The sequence below is a fragment of the Papio anubis genome, chromosome 2 (genome assembly GCF_008728515.1).
Source record: "Papio anubis isolate 15944 chromosome 2, Panubis1.0, whole genome shotgun sequence".
Taxonomy (NCBI): Eukaryota; Metazoa; Chordata; class Mammalia; order Primates; family Cercopithecidae; genus Papio; species Papio anubis.
The window spans coordinates 31,951,422-31,977,452 of NC_044977.1; the positions used below are offsets into that span (position 1 = coordinate 31,951,422).

At 37.4% G+C, this 26,031-nt stretch overlaps 1 protein-coding gene across 14 annotated transcripts in view; it reads right to left on the reverse strand.

The window, feature by feature from the left end:
* SLC9C1 (solute carrier family 9 member C1) overlaps positions 1-26,031 on the reverse strand; it is a 136,740-nt gene that overhangs the window by 93,223 nt on the left and 17,486 nt on the right. For 12 of the 14 annotated variants that reach the window (XM_021934032.2, XM_009199956.3, XM_021934034.2 and 9 more), the window contains 5 exons: positions 24,431-24,559; positions 19,450-19,611; positions 15,903-16,002; positions 13,885-14,028; positions 12,609-12,783 (listed from right to left, as the gene is read on the reverse strand). In XM_021934032.2, coding sequence (XP_021789724.2) covers positions 12,609-12,783; positions 13,885-14,028; positions 15,903-16,002; positions 19,450-19,611; positions 24,431-24,559 — 710 coding nt within the window. The remainder of the gene's footprint in view (positions 1-12,608; positions 12,784-13,884; positions 14,029-15,902; positions 16,003-19,449; positions 19,612-24,430; positions 24,560-26,031) is intronic. The other 2 variants (XM_021934035.2, XM_021934036.2) reach the window with 2 other exon arrangements.

The following is a 26,031-nucleotide window of genomic DNA, read 5'->3' on the forward strand; positions in this document are numbered from 1 at the left end:
AACAAGATTGGGAAACTGACCAAGATAGCTGGCTAGAAGCAGCTAGTATGCATCTCTATCATGGAGAGAAATAGAAGGGGTGAGTAAATACAGCACTTTCAGCTGAAACATCCAGGTACACACATTGGGATTCGTCAAGCAAAAACTTGACCCACAGAAAACAAGGAAAGTCAAGGCAGGATGACCACCCACCAAGGAGTGACACAGAGTCAGCGGAGCCTCCCCTACCCCAGGAAAGTGATGTGTGAGTGAGTGATCCCGGGCACTCACTCTTCTCCCATGGATCTTTGCAACCCTCAGGTCAGGAGATCCTCTCGTGAACCCACTCCATCAGGGCCTTCAGTCTAACATGGAGTCTTAGCAGAGCAGCCATCCAGGCACAGGTGGTGCCCTAGGTGCTTCAGATACTTGGGGTTCCCAGCAAAAGTGGCTGCAACTTCAGCAAAGTCAGAGATTAGACTCCTGTACATACTCTAGGAAAGGAGGTGATCCAGGGGGGATGAGTAGCAATGGTCTACAGGCATCGCTGCCATGGCACCTCCCGGGATAAGACCCACTGCTTGAAACTTCAGTCATCCACCAATAGCAGCATTACACCTCCCTGAGACCAAGCTCTGAGAGGGAGGTGCGAGCCACCATCTTTGCTGTTTCACAGCCTTTGCCATTGTTGCCTTTAGTGTAGTTGCCCTATGGAAGAGTAGCCGGCTTGCTTTCCTATGCAGGTCCCTGATCCTGCTTGTCCTCTCCGGGTGGGTGAGTGAATGAGTGATTGTGGGTATGCATGCTTCTCCCACGGAACTTTGCAACTCTTGGGTCAGCCGCCTGAATCATCTCCTTTCCTAGAGGTATAAACAGGGGTCTAACTCCCAACTTTGCTCAAATTGCCATTTTTGCTGGGAAGCCCAGGTATCTGAAGTGCCCAGGACTCCATATGTGCCTGAGTGGCTGCTCTGTGAATATTTCATGTAGCTCTGCATGTCAGACTGCAGACTGGGCTCCCCAGTCACCCTAGCCAGTGTTTTCTAGGTGGCAGTGGTTCCTGGTTTCCATGGGATGGAGGTCCCTGTGGGAGGGATGGGCCACCATCTTTGCTGTTACACAGGCTTAGCCATTGTTGCCTTTGAGCTCCAGGGATTCTGAGGTGACTAGGGACTGGAAAAGTCCTCCCTGTTCTGGGGAGCACAGTGCAGCAGCTCTATGGATGAACAGCCAGACTGCATTTTCACATGGGTCCCAGTTCCTGGTTCTCTTCACTGGGCAGAATTTCCTGACCACAGTCTATGACCACCCCCACCAGTGTTTTCTGGTCAGCAGCAGTTTCCAGCCTCCCTGGGACGGTGCTACCTAGAGGGAGAGGTAGGCCACCATCTTTGCTGCTTTTCAACCTAAGCCACTGTGGCCTTTAGGCTTTGGAGAGTCTTCAAGCAGACCCCCAGAACAGCACAACTGCTCTATGAAAAAGCAGCCAGAACGCCTTTTTATGCAGGTTCCTGATTCTGATCCTTCTCACTGGGTGGGACACCCTGACTGGGGTCTCCAGCCACCACTGCTGGTGTTTTCTGGCCAGCAGCAATTTCAAAACTCTCTGGGACAGAGCTCTCAGAAGGTAGAGTGGACTGCCATCTTTGCTGTTTAGTAGGCTTAGCCATTGTTGCCTTCAGGCTTTTGAGAGTCAAGGGTGACCAAGGACTGGAGTGAACTGCCCGCAAAGCACTGCTGCCCCTGGGAAAAGAGGCCAGACTGCTTTTTTAAGTGGGTCCATGATCCCATTCCTCCTCACTAGGTGGGATCCACCAACTAGAGACTCCAGCCACCTCCTGCTGGTGTGTTCAGGCTGGCAAAATGTCTGTACCTCCCTTGGCTGGAGCTCCAAAAGGGAGGGGGAGGGGCAGGCCACCATTTTTCTGTTTCACAGTCATCACTAGTGATACCTTCAGGTCCTGGAAAATCTGAGCAGACTAGGGACTGGAGATGACTGCCAGTATACCACAGCATCCTTATGAAAAAGTAACTAGACTCTTATGTGGGCCTCTAAGCCCATATCTCCTCACTAAGCTTAGGCCCACAGCACAGACCCCCTATTCTGGACAATTGCACTGAATGATTGCTCACCTGCATCTCTCTGGGGTGGAGCTCCCAGCAGACAGGCAACAGACCTTCATCCACAACCACTGCTAAGGTCCCTTCCACTGTTGCCTCCAAGTTGGGGAAGAAACATAAAACCTGAGATCACACAAGAGCTGTGGTAGGCAGCCTTGGAGTGCCAGTTTGTGATCTACAGCCAGCACTCAAGTAGGAGAGGAGCCCACATGTTCAGGTCATTGACAGAGAGCATGGCTGCAACTGTGAGGAAATATAGGGGAGCCATGTGCCTGAGCAAGAGCCCACCAACTGACCACAATACCTAACCACTGCCTACTGGTTCACAGTCCAAAGTTTCAACACCAAAAATACCTCACTAACATATACCCCCTGTGAAACCAAAGACAAGAAGTCATTTACAAATAAAGACTCTGCACAAAGCCTTGGCCCAGTGAAAACACTCAGAAAAGAAGTCTACTGACTGCACTCAATCTGCACCACAGTTAAAGGGACACACAAACACAGAGATGAGAAAGAACTAATGTAGCAACTCTGTCCACTCAAATGGCTAGAGTGTCTTATGTCCTCCAAATGACCACACTAGTTCAACATGGGTTCTTAACCAGGGTGAGTTGGCTGAGATAACAGAAATAGAATTCAGAATATGGATAGTAATGAATATCAACAAGATTCAGAAGAATGGCAAAACCAATCCAAGGAAGCTAAGAATCACAATAAATGATACACAGATCTAATCTGATAGAGCTGAAAAACACACTACAAAAATTCCACAGGTGATCTCCAGTATTAGCAGCAGAATAAATCAGGATGAGGAACTTGGAACTTGAAGACTTGATCCACGAAATAAGACAGTCAGACAAAAATGAAAAAAAAAATGAAAAAGGTTAAACAAAACTTCTGAAAAATATGGGATTATGTAAAGAGGTAAAACTACAAAATATTGGCATCCCTGCAAGGAATGAGGAGAAAGCAAACAACTTAAAAGACATATTTCAGCAAATTGTTCATGAAACTTCTCCAAACTTGCTAGAGAGGCCAACAGTCAAATTTAGGAAATGCAGAGAACCCTTGCAAGATTCTATGCAAGAAGATCATCCGCAAGACACACAATCATCAGATTTTGCAATGTCAAAATGAAGAAAAGAAAATTAAAGGCAGCTAGAGAGAAAGGGCAGGTCTCCTACAAAAGGAACCCCATCAGGCTAACAGTGGATCTCTCAGTAGAAACCCTACAAGTCAGAAGTGACTGGGGGCTTATATTCAACATTCTTAAACAAAAAATCTTCAACCAATAATTTCATATCCAGCCAAACTAAGCTTCCTAAGTGAACATCAAATAAGATTTTTTTATTTCAGATAAGCAAATACTGAAGGAGTTGGTTACCAACAGATCTGCCTCAGAAGAGATCTGGAAAGAAGCACTAAATATAGAAAGGAAAGATCACTGCTAGCCTACACAAAAACACAAATAAATACACAGACTAGTGACATAATAAAGCAACTATACAAACAAACTGACATAATAACCAGTTAACAACACAATGGCATGAACAAATCCACACATATCAATAATAACCTTGACTGTAAATGGGCTAAATGTCCCATTTAAAAGATGGAGAGCAGCAAGCTGGATAAAGAACCAAGAGCCAATGGTGTGCTGTCTTTAAGAGACCCTTCTCATCTGCAGTGACACCCATAAGCTCAAAATAAAATATTTTCCAAGCAAATGGAAAACAAAAAAAAGCAGGAGTTAAACAATCCTATTTGCAGACAAAACAGACTTTAAAACAACAAAGTTTTTAAAAACACAAAGAAGGGCATTACACAATGGTAAAGGGTTCAATTCAATAAGAAGACCTAACTATACTAAATATTAATGCACCAAACAGAGGAGCACTGAGATTCATAAAGCAAGTTCTTAGAGACCTACAAAGAGACTTATACTCCCACACAATAATAGTGGGAGACTTCCACACTCCACGGACAGTAGTAAACATATCATTAAGACAGAAAATGAACAAAGATATTCAGGATCTGAACTCAGCATTGGACCAAATGGATCTTATGGACCTCTATAGAACTCTCCATCAAAAAACAACAGAATATACATTCTTCTCATCACCACATGGTAAATAGTCTAAAATCAACTACACAATCAAACATAAAACAATCCTCAGCAAATGCAACAGAGCAAAATCATACCGTAAACACTTTCAGATCACAGCACAATAAAAACAGAAATTAAGGCTAAAAAATTACTCAGAACCACCCAATTATATGGAAATTAAACAACCTGCTTCTTAATGAGTTTTGGGTAAATAAAACTCATAATAAATAATAAAATAAAGGCAGAAATCAAGAAGTTCTTCAAAACTAATAGGAACAAAAAGACAACATACCAGAATTTCTGGGACACAGCTAAAGCAATGTCAAGAGAGAAATTTATATCACTAAATGCCTGCATCAAAAAGAAAGATCTCAAGTTAACAACCTACAATCACAACCAAAAGAACTAGAGAAGCAAGAGTAAACTAACCCCAAAGGTAGCAGAAGATAAGAAATAAGCATTTAGAGCTGAACTGAGAAGATCAAAACACACAAAAAAAAATTGTTCAAAAGATCAATGAATCGAGTAGTTCTTTTTATTTTTGAAAAAATTACTAAGACAGATAAGCTGCTAGCTCGACTAATAAGGAAGAAAAGAGAACATTCAAACAAGCACAATTAGAAATGACAAAGGGTAGACTACCACTGACCCCAGAAAAATACAAATAACCATCACAGACTACTATGAACACCCCTATGCACACAAACTAGAAAACCTAGAAGAGATGGATAAGTTCCTAGACACATACATCTTTCCAAGCCTCAACCAAGAAGAAAGTGTTTCCCTGAACAGGCCAGTAATGAGTTTCCAAATTGAATCAGTAACAAATAGACCAACCAAAAAAAGCCATGGACCAGACAAATTCACAGCCTAACTCTACCAGATACACAAAGAAGAGTTGGTACCATTTCTACTTAAACTATTCCAAAAAACCAAGGAGGAAAAACTCCTCCCCAAATCATTCTATAAGGCTAGCATCATCCTAGTATCAAAACCTGGCAGAGAAACAACAAAAAAGAAAACTTGCGGCCAATAGCCTTGATGAACATTGATGCAAAAATCCTCAACAAAATACTAGTAAACCGAAATCCAGCAGCACATGAAAAAGCTAATCCACCACAGTCAAGTAGTCTTGATTGGGATGCAAGGTTGGTTCAATATATGCAAGTAAATAAATGTGATTGGCCGGGCACGGTGGCTCAAGCCTGTAATCCCAGCACGTTGGGAGGTCGAGACGGGTGGATCACGAGGTCAGGAGATCAAGACCATCCTGGCGAACACAGTGAAACTCTGTCTCTACTAAAAAAATACAAAAAACTAGCCGGGCAAGGTGGCAGGCGCCTGTAGTCCCAGCTACTTGGGAGGCTGAGGCAGGAGAATGGCGTAAACCCGGGAGGCGGAACTTGCTGTGAACTGAGATCCAGCCACTGCACTCCAGCCTGGGAGACAGAGCAAGACTCCGTCTCAACAAAAAAAATACATAAATAAAATTTGAAAATAAAAATAAAAAAATAAATGTGATTGATCAGAAGTTAAGACAAATTATATGAAGATCTCCATAGATGCAGAAAAGACTTCAATAAAATTCAACAATTCTTTCTGTTAAAAACTCTCAATATACTAGGTATCAAAGGACCATACCTCAAAATAATAAGAGCCCTTTATGACAAACCCACAGCCAGTATCATACTGAGTAGGCGAAGGCTGGATGCATTCTTTTTGAATACTGGCACAAGACAAGGATGCCCTCTCTCACCAGTCCTACTCATTATAGTATTGGAAGTCCTGGCCAGATCAGTCAGTCAAGAGAAAGAAATAAAGTGCATCCAAATAGAAAAAGAAGAAGTCAAATTATCCTTATTTGCAGAAGACATGATTCTGTATCTAGAAAACCTCATAGTTGGCCCAAAGGCTCCATCAACTGGTAAACAGCTTCAGCAAAGTTTCAGGATATAAAATCATCATACAAAATTCATCAGCATTCTTATGCACCAACAACAATCAAGCCAAGAGCCAAATCAGGAATGCAGTCCCATTCATAATTGCCCAAATAATACCTAAGAATATAGCTAACCAGTGTGGTAAAAAATCTCTACAATGAGAATTACAAAATACTGCCCAGTGATATCAGAGATGACACAAACAAATGGAAAATAATCCATGTTCATGGATAGGAAGAATCAATATAATTAAAATGGCCATACTGCCTCAAAGAATTTACAAATTCAATGCTATTCCTATCAAACTAACAATGACATTCACAGCACTAGAAAAATCTATTTTAAAATTCATATGGAACCAAAAAGAGCTCAAATAGCCAAGGTATACTAAGCAGAAAGAACAAAGTTGGAGGCATCACATTACCCGACTTCAAAATGTCCAACAAGGCTACAGTAATCAAAACTGCATGGGTGCTGGTACAAAAACAGACATGTATACCAACAGAGTAGAAGAGAGGGTCCAGAAATAAGGCTGCACACCTATAACCATATTACCTTTGACAAGGCTGTCAAAAAGAAGCAATAGGGAAAGACTCCCTATTCAATAAATGGTTTTGGAATAACTAGCTAGCCATATACAGAAGGTTGAAACTGGACCCCTTCCTTACATTACCTAAAAAAAATCAACTCAAGATAGATTAAAAACTTAAATGTAAGACTCAAAACTATAAAAACTCTGGAAGACAACCTAGGCAATACCATGCTGGACATACTGACAAAGATTTCATGACAAAGATGCCAAAAGCAATCACAACAAAAGCAAAACTTGATAAATTGATCTCATTAAACGTAAGAGCTTCTGCACAGCAAAAGAAACTATCAACAGAGTAAATATAAAACCTACAGAATGGGAGAAAATATTTGCCAACTATGCATCTGACAAAAGTCTAATATGCAGCATTTATAAAGAACTTAAACAAATTTACAAGAAAACAAACAACCTCATTAAAAGTGGGTAAAGGACATGAGCAGACACTTTTCAAAAGAAGACATACATGAAGCTAACAAGCATATTTTAAAAAGCTCAGTATCATTGATCATTAGAGTCATGCAAATCAAAACTGTAATGAGATACCATCTCACACCAGTCAGAATAGCTCTTATTAAAAAGTGAAGAAATAACAAATGCTGGCAAGATTGCAGAGAAAACTGAACACTTACACAGTTAGTGGGAGTGTAAGTTAGTACAATCGTTGTGGAAAGCAGTGTGGCAATTCTTCAAAGAGCTAAAATCAGAATGACCATTTGACCCAGCAATCCCATTCCTGTGTATATACCCAAAGGAATATAAATTGTTCTACCATAAAGACACATGCATGCCTATGCTCATTGCAGCACTGTTCACAAATAGCAAAGATATGGAATTAACCTAAATGCCTACCATGGTAGATTGGATAAAGAAAATGTACATATACACCACAGAATATGTATTAGTCCATTCTCACATTGCTACCAAGAACTACCTGAGATTGGGTGTTTTTTGTTTGTTTGTTTGGGTTTTTTGTTTTGTTTTGTTTTTGAGATGGAGTCTCACTCTGTTGCCCAGACTGGAGTGCAACAGTGCAATCTCGGCTCACTGCAACCTCCGCCTTCAGGGTTCAAGAGATTCTCATGTATCAGCCTGCTGTGTATCTGGGATTACAGGTGCGCACCACCACACAGGCTAATTTTTGTATTTTTAGTAGAGACAGGGTTTCACCATGTTGGCCGGGCTGGTCTCAAACTCCTAACCTCGAGTGATCCACCCACTTCAGCCTCCTGAAGTGCTGAGATTACAGTCATGAGCCACCACACCCGGCCAGACTGAGTAATTTATAAAGAAGAAAGGTTTAATTGGTTCATGGTTCTGCAGGGTAGACAGGAAGCATGGCTGGAGAGGACTCAGGAAACTTACAATCACGGCAGAAGGCAAAGGGGAAAAGCAGGCAAAATCTTCACATGGCAGAGCAGGAGAGAGAGAGAGTGAAAGGGGAAGTGCTACACATTTTTTAACAACCAGATCTCATGAGAACTCGCTCACTACCATGAGAACAGTAAGGGGGAAATCCATCCCTATGATCCAGTTACCAGGTTCCTCCCCTAACACTGGGAATTACAATTCAACATGAGATTTGGCTGGGGACACAGAGCCAAACCATATCAGAATATTATGCAGCCACATAAAAGAATGAGATCATGTCCTTTGCAGGAGCATGAACAGAGCTGGAGGCCATTATCTTTAGTAAACTAACGCAGGAACAGAAAACCAAATACTGGGTGTTCTTACTTATAAGTGGGAGCTAAATGATGAGAATATATGGATACAAAGAAGGGAACAACAGATAGTGGAGACTACTTGAAGATGGAGGATGGAAGAAGGGAGAGGATCGGAAAAAAAATAACTATTGGGTACTAGGCTTAGTACCTGGGTGATGAAATATTCTGTACAACAAACCCCTGTGATGTGAGTTTACCTATGTAGCAAATCTGCACATGTTCCCCTGAACCTAAAATAAAAGGTTTTCTAAAAACACAAAAACAAACAAACAAAACAACAACAACAACAACAAAAACAAAAAAACAAAAGCAAAAAAAAAAAAACCAAGACCATGTCCTCGTGTCCTTTGCAGCAACATGGATGGAGGTGGAGGTCATTATCCTAAGTGAACTAACACAAGAACAGAAAGCCAAATACCATATATCACATTTATAAGTGGGAGCTAAACGTTGAGTACATATGGACACAAGGAAGAAAACAACAGACACTGGGCTTACTTGAGAGTGGAGGTTGGGAGAAGGGTGAGAATGGAAAAAATATCTATCAGGTACTACGTTTATTTCCTGGGTGAAATAATCTGTACACCAAACTTCCATGACACACAGTTTACCCATATAACAAACCTGCACATGTACCCCTGAACCTAAAATAAAAGTTTTAAAAAAAGAAAAAGCAGACACTTTCACATTGTTCCAAATCTTAAAGGGAAAACAGTCTTTCACTATTAATTATGTTGTTACCTATAGACTTTTTACAGATGCTCTCTATCAACATTAGAAAATTCCCTTCTATTCATATGTTTTGAAGTTTTTATCATGAATGAATTTTACATTTTGTAAAATACTTTTTCTGCATCAATTGATATAATTTCCATAAAAATTGGATCCTATTGGTTGATGATGATTTCAATTCTTTCATATCTTTGCTGATTTTCTGTCTAGTTGTTCTATAATTTGTTGAGTTATATAGAGAAGTATTAAAATGTCCAATTATAATTTATCTATTTCTCCCTTTAGGTTTATCAGTTTTTGCTTCATATATTTTCTCACTCTTGTAGAACATATTAACTTAGAACTTATTTGTTTTCTTCTGCACAGTCCAATCTGCCATTAAGCTGATAACAAAAATTTTTAGTTTGGATATTTCCTATTGCTAGAATTTTTCTTTAGGTTTTTTTATAGTTTCAATTTCTTCACTGAAATACCCCATATCCTCATTTCTTATGTCCATTTTTTCTTTAGATTCTTGAGTATATTTTTAAAAGTTTTGCTAGTTCCAACATCTGTGTCATTGGGTGGCTGTTTCTATTGAATAATTTTTTTCTCTTAGTAATAGACTACATTTTCCTGCTTCTTCACATGCACAGTAATATTTGATTTTAGGCTATGTATTATGGATGTTACATTGTTGAGAGTCTTGATTACATTGTCTTCCTGTAAAGAGTTTCATGTTTTGTGTCAGGCAGTTAATTTACTGGCAGATCACATTATCCTACTAAGGTATGATTCTAGTCTTTCTTCAAACAGGTCTAAAATACACATTTCTTTAGGGCATAATTCTTTGTTTTTTTTTTTGAGATGGAGTCTCGCTCTGTCGTCCAGGCTGGAGTGCAGTGGCGCAATCTCTGCTCACTGCAAGCTCTGACTCCTGGGTTCACGCCATTCTCCTGCCTCAGCCTCCTGAGTAGCTGAGACTACAGGCGCCCGCCACCACGCCCTGCTATTTTTTTGTATTTTTAGTAGAGACGGGGTTTCACCATGTTGGCCAGGATGGTCTCGATCTCTTGACCTCATGATCCACCCACCTCGGCCTCCCAAAGTGCTGGATTACAGGCGTGAGCCACTGTGCCTGGCCTAGAGCATAATTCTTATTTCTAAGACATGGTCTTTCTGGATTCACAACTTAACCTATGTGATTTTCAGTGGGGTTTATACACTATGGCTAGTCAGAACTCCAGTATCTGCCAGAGCTGTGTGGCCTTTACAATATCCATTTAGCCAAAAGCTCGCAAGCAGCTCTTATCTGCTGCTCCTCCTCCAAAATCTCTGCTTATTATGATTAGTATTGAAATAATGATCCAAGGAAATTTAAATTTCTGGTGCTCCTTTTTCCATACAATTCTTCCCTCCATGATACCCTGCCTCCCCAAATTCTAGCTACTTAAGTAGCCCTAACCTCTCATACACGTGTTTTCCACCCAGTAAGTTTACTGCACCCTGTTTGGCCCTCACGTCTCTGTGCCACATTTTTGAAGAAAGATCAGAGTGAATGTGAATTCTTCTTATGTGTTCTGCTTCTCTGAAGGATCTAACCAGGCAATGTCCCTTATCCAATACCCCAAATCAGTTGCTTCACATATTTTAAACATTTTTGTAGTTGTTTACTATAGAAAGTAAGTCTGATATCCACTATTAATCACAGTAGAGACTAGAATTCCACAGACATTGATATTTTTTCTAAAAGTTCCTAAATCAATCTAAAGCACATTGCATTCTAGGTAAAAGACCACGCAATTAGATAAATAGTTTAAAATTAATAAGAGCTAACACATATAATAGTCATATAATACAATATACCAGGCTTATTTAATCTTCACTGCAATTTTGTGAGGTAATTACCAATACTGTACAATCACACAGATGGGAGGCTGGGGCACTGTGACATTCCCAATATAACATAACTTATGAATAGTAGAGACAGAATTGAAAAGGCAATAGTTTTTTGATGTTAGTATTTTTAACCCTTTGCTGTAATGTCTCTGGGTAAGTATGAGGTTAACTGTAGGGTTCTGCTAGATTAAATTGAGAAAAGGAGTGCTACTTTCTTCTCAAGGAGTTCCTTCTAGTGAGGATATTTTACTAAATGATTTTATTTACTAAAATTTTATTTCAAAACACTACTGCAGAGTATATCATCACTATAATTTCATTATCAGAGCTTGTATTTATTGTACAATTGCTATATGCAAAACAATGTGCCAAGCATTTTATGTACATTTTTTGTTTCTCATAATAATGCTTTGTGACGGTAGTGTGCTAGGCTGGCTCTCACTAGCTCATGAGAGCTAATCATTCAATTTCAGGAAGTTTGTGAGCTGACTGATGTTCTGCTGGTGGAAGTGATTACACAACAGAAATGGACAAATACTGCAAATTAGGGCTTCCTCTCACCTCAACACTTAAGTTACTCGTTAAATATTTACCAGCAAACCATTGATACTATTAAGTCTGTTTTGGAGTAAGGAAACTGATACTTGAGGTGAGGTGGGAATTAAAAACTTGCTGATGTCCATGCAGCAAATAGCAGCTAAGCTAAAAATTTCAGAACCTAGATCTGTGCACAAGGGTAGCCATCACACTGATCAGGTGTATGGTGATGACATTGATCTTGATTATTTGGGTATGTAGAAATAGATAGAAGGGAGAGGTCATACAATATTGGATAATTTTGATTTTAAAAGCAGTTTAAAGATTAGTTTTTTAAATATTTGGACTGAATATTATTTAAGTAGACACATAATGATTATCTTGCCACTTCTCTTTACACACCTGGAATTTTTGTTTAAAAAAATTCAGATAATAAAAGCATCAGATGCTCTGTGATATCTGCATAGAAATTTTCTTATAGAGAGCCTTGTAATTATCTTGCCCAGGCACATGGTAGAAGAATTATGCCCAGTATTTTCTGCTAAGCAGAGTTTGAGGGTACTGTTTAGAGTGCTTTACCTGACAATTAAAATGTTTTGGCTCATAGCATTACTAAATGAGGCCTCAGAAAGTTACAGAAGGCAACAGGGCCAATCATAAGAAAGTTTCCACTTCTCTTGAGTGCAATAAATAATTAAAACATTATTGAGTGTACATTTTGTATCAGATACTATTTTAAATGATTGATAAGTTTGAATTACTTTGATCTTTGTAATAAACCTATTTTTAGGGTATGAAGAAACTTAGGAATTCCTAAGCTAGAATGGGGTGAAGGAAAGTTGCCAGTTGTTCCTCCTCTCCCCAGTCTTGCCATCATAGCTAAATCACTCCTACATCCCAAGTGAAGTTGAGCTACCTCACTACAAAAAATATATTTTATATACACAGCAATAGTTGTATACAATATTCAAATAAGAAAATACAGCTTTCTTTACTTGAGATTTTTCTTTGTCAGATCCAAAATAAAGATCAGAGTAGGCAAGCAGGAGGGCCATGTTTATATTAGGCATCCCTTTCGTTTCACTCCAGATCATTATGAATACCCAGCGCCAGCTGAACTCATGACCAACTCGAGACAAAGCAGGGCTCATTAACAGAAGGGTCACAAGTCTAAAAGACAAAACAATTTTTAGAAAGTTATTCTTTCATAGGAGTTTCTTTCCATTTCTTTCTACTCTACTCTAATCCACTCCCTGTAGAATTCGTAACTCTCAAACAAATGAGACATCTTTCACACACTGTTGACATGACACCAAAGAAAGGCGGCAGGTATTCCCTAGGGAGACATGCCAAGAGAATGGTATTATTCTTTGTTTCTTTCTATTAGGTGAGTCGCATAGTAACTTTACATCATCCTTGAGTGACGCTCCTTCAGGAGGAAAAAAAAAAGTTCAAGATGTGTTGTGCATAAATTCTGAATCCCCACCCCAAATAAAAAGAAATCTAATGAATAAAAAGTGAGAAAATGCTCTCTTTTTGTTTATAGATTTTAATCTTGCTGAATTGGTCCAATATTTGCCAGATTTTTTTCCCCTCAGTCATATATCATTCCTATGTTTTACATTAATTTGATCTGATAATTTGGGAAATAATTTTGTTTTAGTTGGCACTAGCTGCCTTGACTTCAACAATTCGACTAGATGGAAGCAGAATGTTAACCATTTGAGTGATGGAGATTAAAGAACTATGAGACTCTAGTTATGATGGTTTTTCTCACTCTATGCTATCTCCTTTTCAGCTACATGAACAGACTTTTTTCTATCTCTTAACAGTGGAAAAAGAAACTACAAAAATTATTTGAGAAAAAAAGACGTTTACAAAGAGGGCTTCCCTATGATTTTTAAAAAGCAATTTCTAACTGTAGTTTTTAATTAATAGAAAATTGTTTGCTATACAATATTGAGTAAAAACAAGATTTTTATTTATAAGAGGTACTTAACTTCATGAAATGTTATTACAAAAACATTGGACAAAATATGTTAAATGTTAATTGTGTTTGTTTCTAATTTAAAAAAAAAAACAGAGTTTGCATTGCTTTGAAATTTAGTTAAAAGCCAAGAAAAATATTACTAAGCATTTATTTGCTGATGATCCTTGGAAAGTTTGAGTCAATTTTTCAATCTAAGGTATGAAATCTTTGTGTTATTTAAAAGATGATCTTTAAACTTACTCAATTATCTATAGATAGAAAAATTTTAATGATGTTCTTACCTTAAAACAATCAGTGTGAAGTAGATATTTAATGAATAGTATATATCAGCAAATTTTACATACAAATATGTATGTGCAGGAATTAGAAGTCCAAAGAAAGTAAACACCATGAGAAAAGCAACACGTGATAGAAAATTCCAGAATCTGCATTATTCAGAAAAAATTAAAAATATTTATAATTGATTAATTTGACATCTTGATTACAAGGTTTATCTATGTGAATCATTGTGCTAATGATTATCAAAAAATGAATAAAACATTTACAAACAACTTTGACTTTTAGCTGAAAATGATGAAAAGTTATTAAACTATTTTACACAAAAGAAATGACCTGGATAAAGAGGAACTGAAAATATGAGATGGGTGAGGGTCAGTAAAAGATGATAGAATCAATGGATTTTAGTCTCAGTATGGTTGCAGAATTGTTAGAATTTAGGTACTAAAGGGCATACAGTGAAAAGATGGGAGATGGTACACCTTCTCTGTTTAAGAGTTAACATGGACCTGTTACAGGTTGTTTTGAGATGTTAGTAGAATTTAACACCATTATCTTAGATTTCCACTATCTTCAAGAGTAGAAGTTGGTACGTGCCATATTTTAGATAGTAAGATTCTTGCAACTGTGTTTATGAAGTAGTTATTTGTACAACTGTGGGAGTGGGTGGTTAAAGAGGAGTGGTGGACATACTTATACAAGGAGAGAAGATACAGGAATTGGAAGATGACGGAGTAAAGGATTAACTGTATGAATATTGACATCACTAAGAATGGTGATAGAGTAATACTGGAGAGTCATAGTGAGACAGGAACTAAAATCTTCACAAAATGGAGAATGTGAGTTAGATTTCTATAGATAACCACAACCAAGAGGCAGATGGTATATTCTGATGGCACGAGCTTCTAAATTGGATTCTTTTAAGGAAGTGGGAGATAGAATGATTTAGAAATCAATATGAGGTACAGAGAGATCACCTACTTCAACTGTAGGCTCAATAGTACTAGGAATGCAGGCAAGAAAGACATCACAACTTACAAGGAATGAAGAATAAAGATAAGTAATATATTTGAAGATCCAGCTTACAGTTGGAGCAAGAAGGAGAGGAAAACCTTCAGAATAATTCCCCATATATATAGCTAATACTTGTGTAGCATTTTAAATTCTTCCCTCAACTGTGGTCCATTTAATTTTGCCTAAGTGTAAGTACAATTGACTTCCATTGTAATTGGCATGGAATTTTATTGAAGTGCTCTAGAATCCTATAAGACCCCATATGTTTTAAGCTTCTTACATCAGAATTAATTCTATCTTCTATAACGTTGTCCCAAAACTCTAAAAATCATGGTTTACTTTCAGGGTCTTTGTTAACACATATGTTGTCATTATGTGGTTCAGGTTAAGTTTCCACTCTACGTATCGAAGCATTACAGAAAGTGCTCTTCCCTTTGGCTGATAACTACTCACCCCTCAGCTGAGTGCCCTTGAGCAAGGCACAATTTGCACTTTTCCACCCTTAGTCTTGCTTACATTTAGTTTGGTCATACTTTCTTTTATAACACTGCTAATCCTCTTCAAATGCCCCAGCTTACTCTTCTGATTTGCTTTACACAGCACCTCATTGTCCTTAAAATACTGATTTATAGATTTAAACTTAAACTTAATTTTAAAATATTGCGTTAAAATATTAAAATATTACTTCTCGATTACTGCACTTTTGGAACCCTCTTACTAGTGGGTACAAGATTTTACATGGGAAATTATTGAGGAGATAATCAGAGACTTGAGGAATTAGTGGGGAAAGAGAACCAACATGGACTCAAGGTAAGGTTACGAATTTGCTTTAAATTGGAGGATTCAAAGATACTGGCAAGAAAAAATAAAATCTAGTAAAGGTTTTTAGTTGGGTAGTTTTCAAGTCTTTGAAAATCTTACTTTGGCCATGTAGATGTAGATATTGTTACTATTATGATATTATACGTTCCAGTGTATGAAATAAAGTGAAAATATGCTAGCCACTTACTCAAGAAGAAGTGCTTCAACTCCTGCTTTAAAACTTGTAGAATTTAAAAGAAGTCCCACAATGGCCAGAGTAAATATTCCTGACATTCCAAGTAACTCACCTATTTTTAAAAAGAAATAAATATAAAGTATTAATTTAACATCAGCAGCAGCACAAATTTTACCCGAGTTAGAAGTATCAGATATTGTGACAGTACCGTGACTTTTATAGAGAGGCAACTTCACTTGATTTCAGCTGAAAAATATTGCAAATTATTACCACCACCCTATGTCCTTTTTCTTCCTCCAACTTATATCCAATTGTATTGTAAAGCCTACTGTGGACATCTTTGCACGGCTTCACATACCCCATTGAGGCTAGAGCACACTTTAGAGGTCTGGTTGTTTCAGATGGGTTCTGGAGGGTTGAAATGAAAATCAGCTGATGATTTCTTTGTGAACTTGCCCACAACTTATACCTCCTTCATAGCAGACATAGTTCTAGTTAATAAGTAAAAATTGAAATATGTGTTTTTAATACTAAAGAATATTGTGGATATTCTACTTTTATCATATATTAAATTGCCATTCATACTTCGACTAGTTCTATGCCCTTTGTGTTTCTTTGACTTACTTTGTATTCCTGTGTTACAACAGTTATATTTTAATTACTGTAGACCTATTAAATGTTTTAATACCTATCTGGTAGAGAAAGTTCACCACTTAAAAAAATTGTTTTGCCTATTCTCACACATTAATTTCTCTAGATGAACTTTTGAAATTGTCATGAAATTTTGGATAGGCACAGTGGCTCATACCTATAATTCCAGCACTTTGGGAGGCTGATGTGGGATGATTGCTTCAACCCAGGGGTTTGAGACTGGCCTAGGCAACATAATGTGACCCTGTCTCTACAAAAAATTTTAAAACTTGACTTGGCTTGGTGGCACATGCCTGTAGTACCAGCTACTTAGGAGGCTGAGGTGGGAGGATTGCTTAAACCCAGGAGGTTGAGGCTGCAGTGAGCCATGATCATGCCACTGTACTCCAGAGCCTGGGCAACAGAGCAAGACTCTTGTTTCTAAGAGAGAGAGAGGGCCGGGCGCGGTGGCTCACACCTATAATCCCACTACTTTGGGAGGCCGTGGCGGGTGGATCACAAGGTCAGGAGATCGAGACCATCCTGGCTAACATGATGAAATCCCGTCTCTACTAAAAATACAAAAATTAGCCAGGCTTGGTGGCAGGTGCTTGTAGTCCCAGCTACTTGGGAGTCTGAGGCAGGAGAATGGCATGAACCCGGGAGGCGGAGCTTGCAGTGAGCAGAGATTGAGCCACTGCACTCTAGCCTGGGCAACAGAAGGAGACTCCATTCAAAAAAAAAAAAAAAAGTAAAGTAAAAGAAAAAGAGAGAGAGAGAGATGGAAATTTTAAAACCAAAAAAATTTCTATCATTGTTTGATTTGGATTGTAATAAAGTTTAATTTAGTGAAATTAATGCCATTATTACATTATTGAGTTTTCCCTTCCAAAGATGGAAAATTACAAGTTTTCTATTTTTTATTTTAATCCTGGCTGAAAATGGTAGCAAAGGCAGAGTCACTGTTGAATCATGAAAGAAGAAGAAATCATGGACATAGGTTCTTTGAAATAATCAAGCCCTGGATTAGGTATTATAACTTGTTAGGTGATGGTGAAGTCAGGAAAATATTTATAATGACTATCTTGAAGGTACTAAATATAAACACAAAGCCAGGTCACAGGGAAAGTCTTTTTACATTAAATTTATATTTACTCTGTACCTTGTTTTAATGAAATTCTGTCCTGGCAGGTTTCTTCCTAAAATGTTTATTGAGACATCTTGACTCTAAAAGTTTTAAATTATTTCCTTGGGTATAACCTTTAATCTTGAAATTAGGATTACTTATTAAAAATAATGTTAGATGAAATTATATTTGTTGGATTTTCTTTTAAGAATTTAATCCACTGATTAATTCATTGGAAAGCCTCAAGATCCTCTGGTCTGCCTTTTCCTCTTCAGAGGGAAAATAATAAGTTCCCATTACTCTAGCACTTCTGAAGAGAAGTTTTTCTATGCTTAAATTTATTCAAATTTTATATTTCCTAATAACTTCTATAATTTTCTATGTTTAGATCCAAACTATTTGTTAAGTTTATTCATTAATATTTTATAACCTTTTACCAGTATAGAAAGAATCCAATTTTCTTATTTTCTAGTTAGTTATTGCTGGCTGATAAAAATATCATCAACCGTTTGGATAACTTTATCTTATATCAAGCTATTAAAGGGTCTTGCTGACTTTGTTTACCAATTAATTCTGTTGAATTTTCTATATGATATAAAATGTTGTGATTAATCTACCCATTTTTTTCTTTTAAAATACGTATAAATGTTTCCCCTTATCACATTAGCTAGAGTTTTCAGAATTATTTTTAATCATGGATGTGAGAATATACACCATTGTCTTATTCCTAAATGTAACAGGGACATAGTCCAGGTGAGGTAACTAGGTATTATCGTGCATGTCAATTTCGAATCATAAGAAGGGCTGTCTGAAGAGCTGAATTAAATGTTATTCTGAGGCTATGTCAGGAAGCAATGGTATGACTAATTATCAATAGCTACCATATTTTTGTGAGGAGGTGATTGTGGGACATGGATTAATAATATTGATAGATTTTCCAACATTTAGCTTTACTTGATGTGTAACTTCTATTTTGATTGCCTTTCTGATCTAAGAGTTACCAAGACAAAATATCTAATTTACAGGTTGAAACTGCCCCCCTCTGCCCTTTCGTTAGAGAGACAGCTTCTCTCTTTGTTGCCCAGGCTGGAGTGCAATCATAGCTCACTGCAGCCTCAAATTCCTGGGCTCAAGTGATCCTCCCGCCTCAGCCTCCTGAGGAGCTGGGACTATAGACATGTGCCACCACATCTAGCTAGTTTTAAAAATTTTTGTAGACATGGGGTCCCACTATCTTACCCAGACTGGTTTCAAAATCCTGGGCTCAAGTGATCCTCCTACCTCAGCCTCCTAAGGTGCTAGGATTATAGGCATAAGCCACTATGCCTGGTAGGAACCCTCTTTTTGTAGTTCATATTTAATTTAATTGCATCATGGTTGAACAATGTTTGAAATTTTATTGAAATGTTTTTCGAGTTAATTTCTGCAAATTGTCTACATGTATATGTAAAGGATATATATATCTTATAAACCAAACTTCTAAGATATTTAAATATTTTTATAGCCATAATTATTTTTTGTTCAATTAGTCATGAAATTCTCTGGGAAAAGCATAATTTCTGTAATGATAGTTTTGTCAAATTCTTCTTTCTTTTATAATAGTATTTGCTAATATTGGTACATTGTTTTCTGTTGTATAGATATTCATATTTTTAATCTCTTTTGATAGATTATTTTAGTAAAAATATTCTGTCTAGATCAGTTGAATGTTTTTACTAGCTTTTGCCTGGTATACACTTTTCATATATTTTTATTTTGAAGTTTTCTATGTTATTTTATTATAGGCATAGGCCCCTCACTTACAAATATAAAAGATGAGATACAGAATTGAAAAGATGAGACTTATATGATTGACATCATCACCAAAAACAGTTGACATCCAAAATTGAATCAGTTTTGAACTTAGAATTCCAAACAAGAAACTTGCTATAATATTTGAAAAAAATTCACCCACGATGTATCGAGCTACAAGAAAGGGGAGTAAATAAGAAGTAGTTAATAGAACTTGCCCTTAATTTTAATTGATATTCTGGGTTAATTTTCCTTTTTGTCATTATCTTTAAAATTAGCTAATTGCCACAATGAACATGAGAGTGCAGATATCCCTGTGACATATTGATTTTAATTCCTTTGGATATATACCCAGAAGTAGGATTACTGGATCATACGGTAGAGTTCTACTTTTAGTTTTTTGAGGAATTTCCACATAGTTTTCCATAATAGCTGTACTAATTTACATTCCCACCAACAGTGTACCAGAGTTTCCTTTTCTCTGCATCTTACTAACACTTCTCTTTTACCTTTTTGATAAAAGACATTCTAACAGATGTGAAGCAATATCTCATATGGTTTTCATTTGCTTTTCCCTAATGATTAGTGAGGCTGAACATTTCTTAATGTACCTGTTGACTGCCGGGTGCTGTAGCTCATGACTACAATCCCAGCACTTATAATCCCTCGGGAGGCTGAGGTGGGCAGATCATTTGAGGCCAGGAGTTTGAGACCAACCTGGCCAACATGGCGAAATCCCATCTTCATTAAAAATACAAAAATTAGCTGGGTGTGGTGCCACATGCCTGTAATCCCAGCTACTTGGGAGGCTGAGGCATGAGAACAGCTTGAACCCGGGAGGTGGAGGTTGTAGTGAGCCGAGATCACACCACTGCACTCCAGCCTGGGCAACAGAGCAAGACTCTGTCTCGAAAAAAAAAAAAAAAGCACCTGTTGACCATTTGTATGTCTTCTTTTGATGTCTATCTGTTCTTAGCCTATTTTTTAAATTGGATTATTTATGTCCCATATATGGGGTCAACCTAAGTGTCCATCAATGAATGAATAAAGAAAATATGGTATACATACACAGTGAAATAGTATTCATCCTTAAAAAAGAAGGAAGTCTTGTTATTTACAACAAGATGGACGAACCTAGAGGACATTATGCTAAGTGAAGTAAGACAGGCACAGAAAGAAAAATACCGCATGATCTTACTTACATGTAGAAACTAAAAAAGTTGAACTTTCAGAAATAGAGAGTAGAATAATTATTACCAGAGGCTGGGGATGTAGGGAGGAAGAGAATAGGGAACTGTTGATTATGAAGCGCAAAGTTTCGAAGAGAAAGCAGTACTAAGTTTTCAGATCTATTCCACAGCAAAGTGACTATAGTCAATAATAATATATTGGTATTTCAAAATAACTAAGAGAGTAAATTTCAAATCTCTCGTCATAAAAAATCATAGTTAAATGAGGTGATGTTAATTAGCTTGATTCAATCATTCTACATTGTATACATATATCAAAGCCTCACATTGTACCCCGCAAATGTATACATTATGATTTGTCCACTAAAACTAATATTAATAAAAATAGCTCATTGCCTTTGGGGTAGATGGACAATATTTTCTTGTTTCTGTGTTGAAAGAGTTTCTTTTCAACTGCTAAAAGCCACACTTAAAATTTGGTCAGTTTAGTTTAAGAGCTCCTTTCGGTCTCCATTGAGGAATTTATTCAGTGCCTTTAATGTGTCAAACATGTAACAGATTTTAGAGATATATGAAGGAACAAGTGGGAAGTCCCTAAACTCATAGAAGTGATAATCTAGATCGAATGTAATACATACAGGAACTACAGAAAGAGGAACGTCTCTAGGCCTCAGTTGGGTGAATCTCCTGTATTATGTTGGCCTGCCAAAGTGACTGATGGCTTCCTTCTTTTTCGGCATTCATATGTTTTACCTTTTCACCCTGATAAACAATGTTGCAATGTATATTTCTGTACATACATTTTTCTCTCTTGGGCTTCTCTGAGTACTTTTTAGGTTCCAAAAGTAAAATTAATGCGCCAAAATATATTTGCTTTTTGGTGTTGTTACTTTTATGTTTTGCCTAATTACTTTCCACAGAGCAATGTCATGATGCCCTTCCCAGGAAAACAGGGAGTCAGAGGAAAACAGGGAGTCGGAGGCCATCATAGGCTCATTTTCTGGAACTACACATGCCTCCAGGCCACATGAGCTCTAGGCACAGAGCTGGTCATGGCAATAGTTTTGAGTCCAGCATCTCCTGTCACTGAAATATAGGATGGAGGCCAACTCTAGTGGCAGAAGCATACAGGAATCTGGAGTTAGAAGACCCCAGTTTGAAAGCTGTTTTTTCCTTTAAGAAAGGAAAATACATTTTAATAAGTAACATATTTGCTGACTAGATTTGTTAAGACAGGAAAAGTCTCAAAGCAAAGCCATTACTGCTTATACTGTTTTAAAATTTCTAGCACTCAAATTGGAAAGAGTAAGAACTCTGAGTGAAATAATCTTTCTTAATTTTTCCCTATTATAAAATACGTGCTAACTTCAAAGATTAGTAACACTGTTTAAATAATTACAGAAGTTATAAAAACAATGGTTACTCTGAAAATTATTGATTCACAATGTCAAATGAAATAGCAGTAAAGCTTATTAAGCATCTTTATTTCTTAAAGAAAATTTGTATTTCAAAGGTGTTGAAGTTAAGAGAAAGTCCTAATGTCTAAGAAAGTAAGTTCATCGTTCTCTTTCTCCTGCAGCAGAGTTTTTATTGTTGCAGTTATTACTTTTATTATTTTACAGTGATTACTTACAGTTTTTCTTCTTCTGAAACATAAAAAAATAAAGTTCCATTCCATTGATTATTATCAAAATTACAAGGCAAGCTCTGTGGAGGCAATGGGACTTTGCCTATTGTGTGTATGGTTAAATCCTCAGGTCCTAGAATAGAAATTCTCACATAGTACATATTAATAAATCATTGTTGAATCAGTGAATGAATGAACTTCCATTCTTCCTTTTCCTTTCCCTTCTCCCAAAGAGCACCAAAAAAGTTCCCCTGATTAGCCTGTAGATGTTATTTCTGATATAAGTTTCCCTGAAATTCCATGGTCAGTATATAATATCTTAAATAAAGCCTGGTAGAACACTGAACCAGGTTTAGTAGGTGAACATGGATCCTCCCCAATGGCATGCAAGATTGTACTTCTTTAAGGTTTTTTAGTTGCCCCAAGGGTGGCCCTTGAGTTTTTAAAATGCTTCTGAATATAGAAATGTCTTTGTTGCTCAACTTAGTCAACTGCAGGAAGGTCATAGCTATAGGAGGTTTTAGGGTGAGCACTCTCTGAGTGCCATATTGCGTCACCTCCCTTTGCACCCTGGATTTTAGTAGAGGTTGTGTTTATGGTTGTTTGGCTTTCACACACATCACAGATGGTGAATTGGAAGTACCTAAAGACAATGTACCTTTCTGAGCTAATCTGAGGTTCCAGGTTCACCACAGATGCTCCAACCTTCCGTGTTCTAGGCAAACTAACACCATACACAGAGCTTCACCCATCTGTTGCCCACAAGCCTCAAAGGCTGAAAGTAAATATCTCCTATGCCCAATTAGGGTAACTGTCCACCACCTGGATCAGCTCCTTTGAGGAAGGGGTGAGAGGAGTGGTGGTCCTCAGGATGATTCTTCTTGGGAAAGAATATTCTTCACTTCTGAGTTTTAGGATAAGGCAGGAATAGGAAAGAATAGAGGTATACAGGGTCCCTAGTTGCACAACAATGAAGCACTCTCTAGGGGCAGGGAAGACAATTACAGCTAAAAATCTCCTCTTCCTGAATAGTAGGAGAGGTAATTTAAGATATTCTTCATTGCTGAGGGGAGGTGGGGAGTAGAAGAAGCCCACCACAGCAGAGTGAATTGTTTGATACCATACAGATCAATGGATTAGAATATGTTGTGGAGGCACCTCTTAAGCACACCTTTTCAACAGGAATGGGGGTAGTGGCAGAATGAGACAATGCTGCATAAGACCTTAGAACAAAGAAGACACCCAGTGCGTAGAATAGTATGTCGTCAGTTTATCAAGGAGACTATAATCATTGCTTTTCCAAAACCAGTGCAAGTGTACCACAATAAAAAGCTAAATAAATTCTTAGTAATATTATGAAAATGCTTTGATTTCATAAACACCCTGAAAAGATCCTATGAACCCCTCTCCTCCACTAGCCAGGGATTCAGACTCAACTTTGAAAATGACTTTTCTAGGAGGAACATACAGGGCTTTGACCAGAGAAGAGCACATAAGATGCTTCTAGGGATGCTGGTAACATGAAATGTCTTCTCCTGATTAATAGTTATATAGCTGTATACTTTATAATCACTATTATATTATACATATGTCATTTATTTTATACACACACATACACATGATAAAGGGGAGAAAAGTACTTATGCTTTAGGGCTATCTGAAAGCAGTAAATGAAACAGCTCATGGGCACTTTGCAATCCCTCTGCTTATAAGCACTATTCTCTGACCCTGTAGATGGCTAATAATGCATACTTCCTCCCTTATTTGACAGCTTTTTATGTTGCCTGCATGAGATATAGTCCCAGGGCAAACGGAAGAGAAGCTGCCTCCTCTCACTACTAGTGGATGCACTATTTGGTTTATCTTCCAAGCTCATCTTCAGCACACAAAAAAGAACATCTCTCATTCTGGTTGTCTGGCATTCTGGTTCATCCCAGGCCTCTCCCATAAGCATCTTCATGAAGAGTCTCAACCCAGTCTCACAACAAATATGTAACTAACATTAAATAAGTAATGGATAATAGTGCTTTGTAAAGAGTAAGTCACTAAACCAATACTCACTATTACATTCTTACAAATATAACTTATGGTAGGATATTACAAAATACACATCAGCTTTCAGAAAATACAGGATTCTGATGTTAAGAAAAAAACATTTAAAAAAAAAGATCCTTACCTATAGTATGGTTCCTTCTACTTTGTAGTCCTTTGTCAAAATCCATAATACTAGTAAATATAATTAACGATATAACAGAGGTCATCAGACTTTCTCCATTAATTAAACTGATGAGGCTTCTAGAAAGCCCTACATATGTTGAGGGGGAAAGATGTTTTATAAAGTGAGAAAAACATTAAATATTAAATTTTAAAGAATAAAATTTTCTTAGCAACTATAAGGATGGTCTTAGCTATGGATTTACTGCAAGTTAAGTTTAGACCATCATAATTGGCACTAAATTAATTAGGGTCCATTATGTTTACGTAAGTGAGATAATTAAAGTTCTCATTACTTGCTTCAAAGTACAGAGGAAAATATGAAATTTATTATTTTTAATTCAGTGAGTTGTTCTATATAAATACATGCATGATAAATCAGATATATTTAAGGCAAGACAGAAAATGATGATTGAGGAATAAAATAAAGTTACAAACCAAAGCTTTATAACATAACATAAGTATTAAGGCAATTGTTCACATAATCTAGCTAGGCTTAGAGATTATCTGACTTTCTCATTCATTCTTCCCAATGGTTTTAGAAATCAGTCTCCATGAATGGAGAGTTCCTGATATTATGCACTTCCATCCAAATTTTCCTCTATTTATGATGGCATTCTAAGTTGAAATGTCTATCAGTTGTCCTTTTCCTCTGCCCTTAAATGTGCATGTAGTGGTAAAGCTACAACTTTGAGCATCTATCGTGATTTTCTAAAACTCATAGGAGGAAATGTTATTATACAGTAAAAGTCCTTTCTGTGAATCAACCAGTCTATAACCGCAATCACAACCTAACTACAATCAGTATGCTGATAGAAGAGCGGAAACACCAAGGCTATTCCTGTGTGGCTCGATTGCCTTGGCCATCCCATACTTCACCTCTGCCTGTATCTAAGCCCTTCGCTGTAAGACTTGGCAGTGTTTCTCACCAAAAAGATCTAGTTTGTTTCGTTATGAGACTCAATGAGAGCAGAAAAGTTCTGCCTCCTCTCTGACTCCTGCCACCACCACGGCAGCATTCCTCTGTAGGAATATAAGAGATACATGAAGGAAACGTAGATCTTCCCAACTGAGGCCATCCTGGATCACTTAGCACCCCCAGTGTCCACCAGCTGATGATAGATTCCTTAGTGAACCTAGCAAGATCAGCAGGACCCAGCCCATATCATCAGAACTGCTGGATTCATAAGAAATAATAAATAATTGTTGTTTTAAGCCACCACATTTGGAGTTGTTTATTACTCAGCAAAACCTAACTGATATTATTGTACAAATGGAACTATGGCAAAATGTAAATATTCAGAAATACAGAGTAGATAATATAAGGGCATAGGAGGAGTCAAAGGACCATGAGAAGTTCAAGCCAATGTGAATGTACTTATGTATTCTGACAGTCTTGGGCAAATTTTTCATATATATATATATGAAAAAATATATGTATGTGCACATACACACGCACACACACATACACATATATACGTCTTTCTAAATCTTATAAATCTTGTTTTGTAAATTCAGGAACAATGCTGCCAAGAAGAAATTACTTTTAAAAATGTCTTCTGG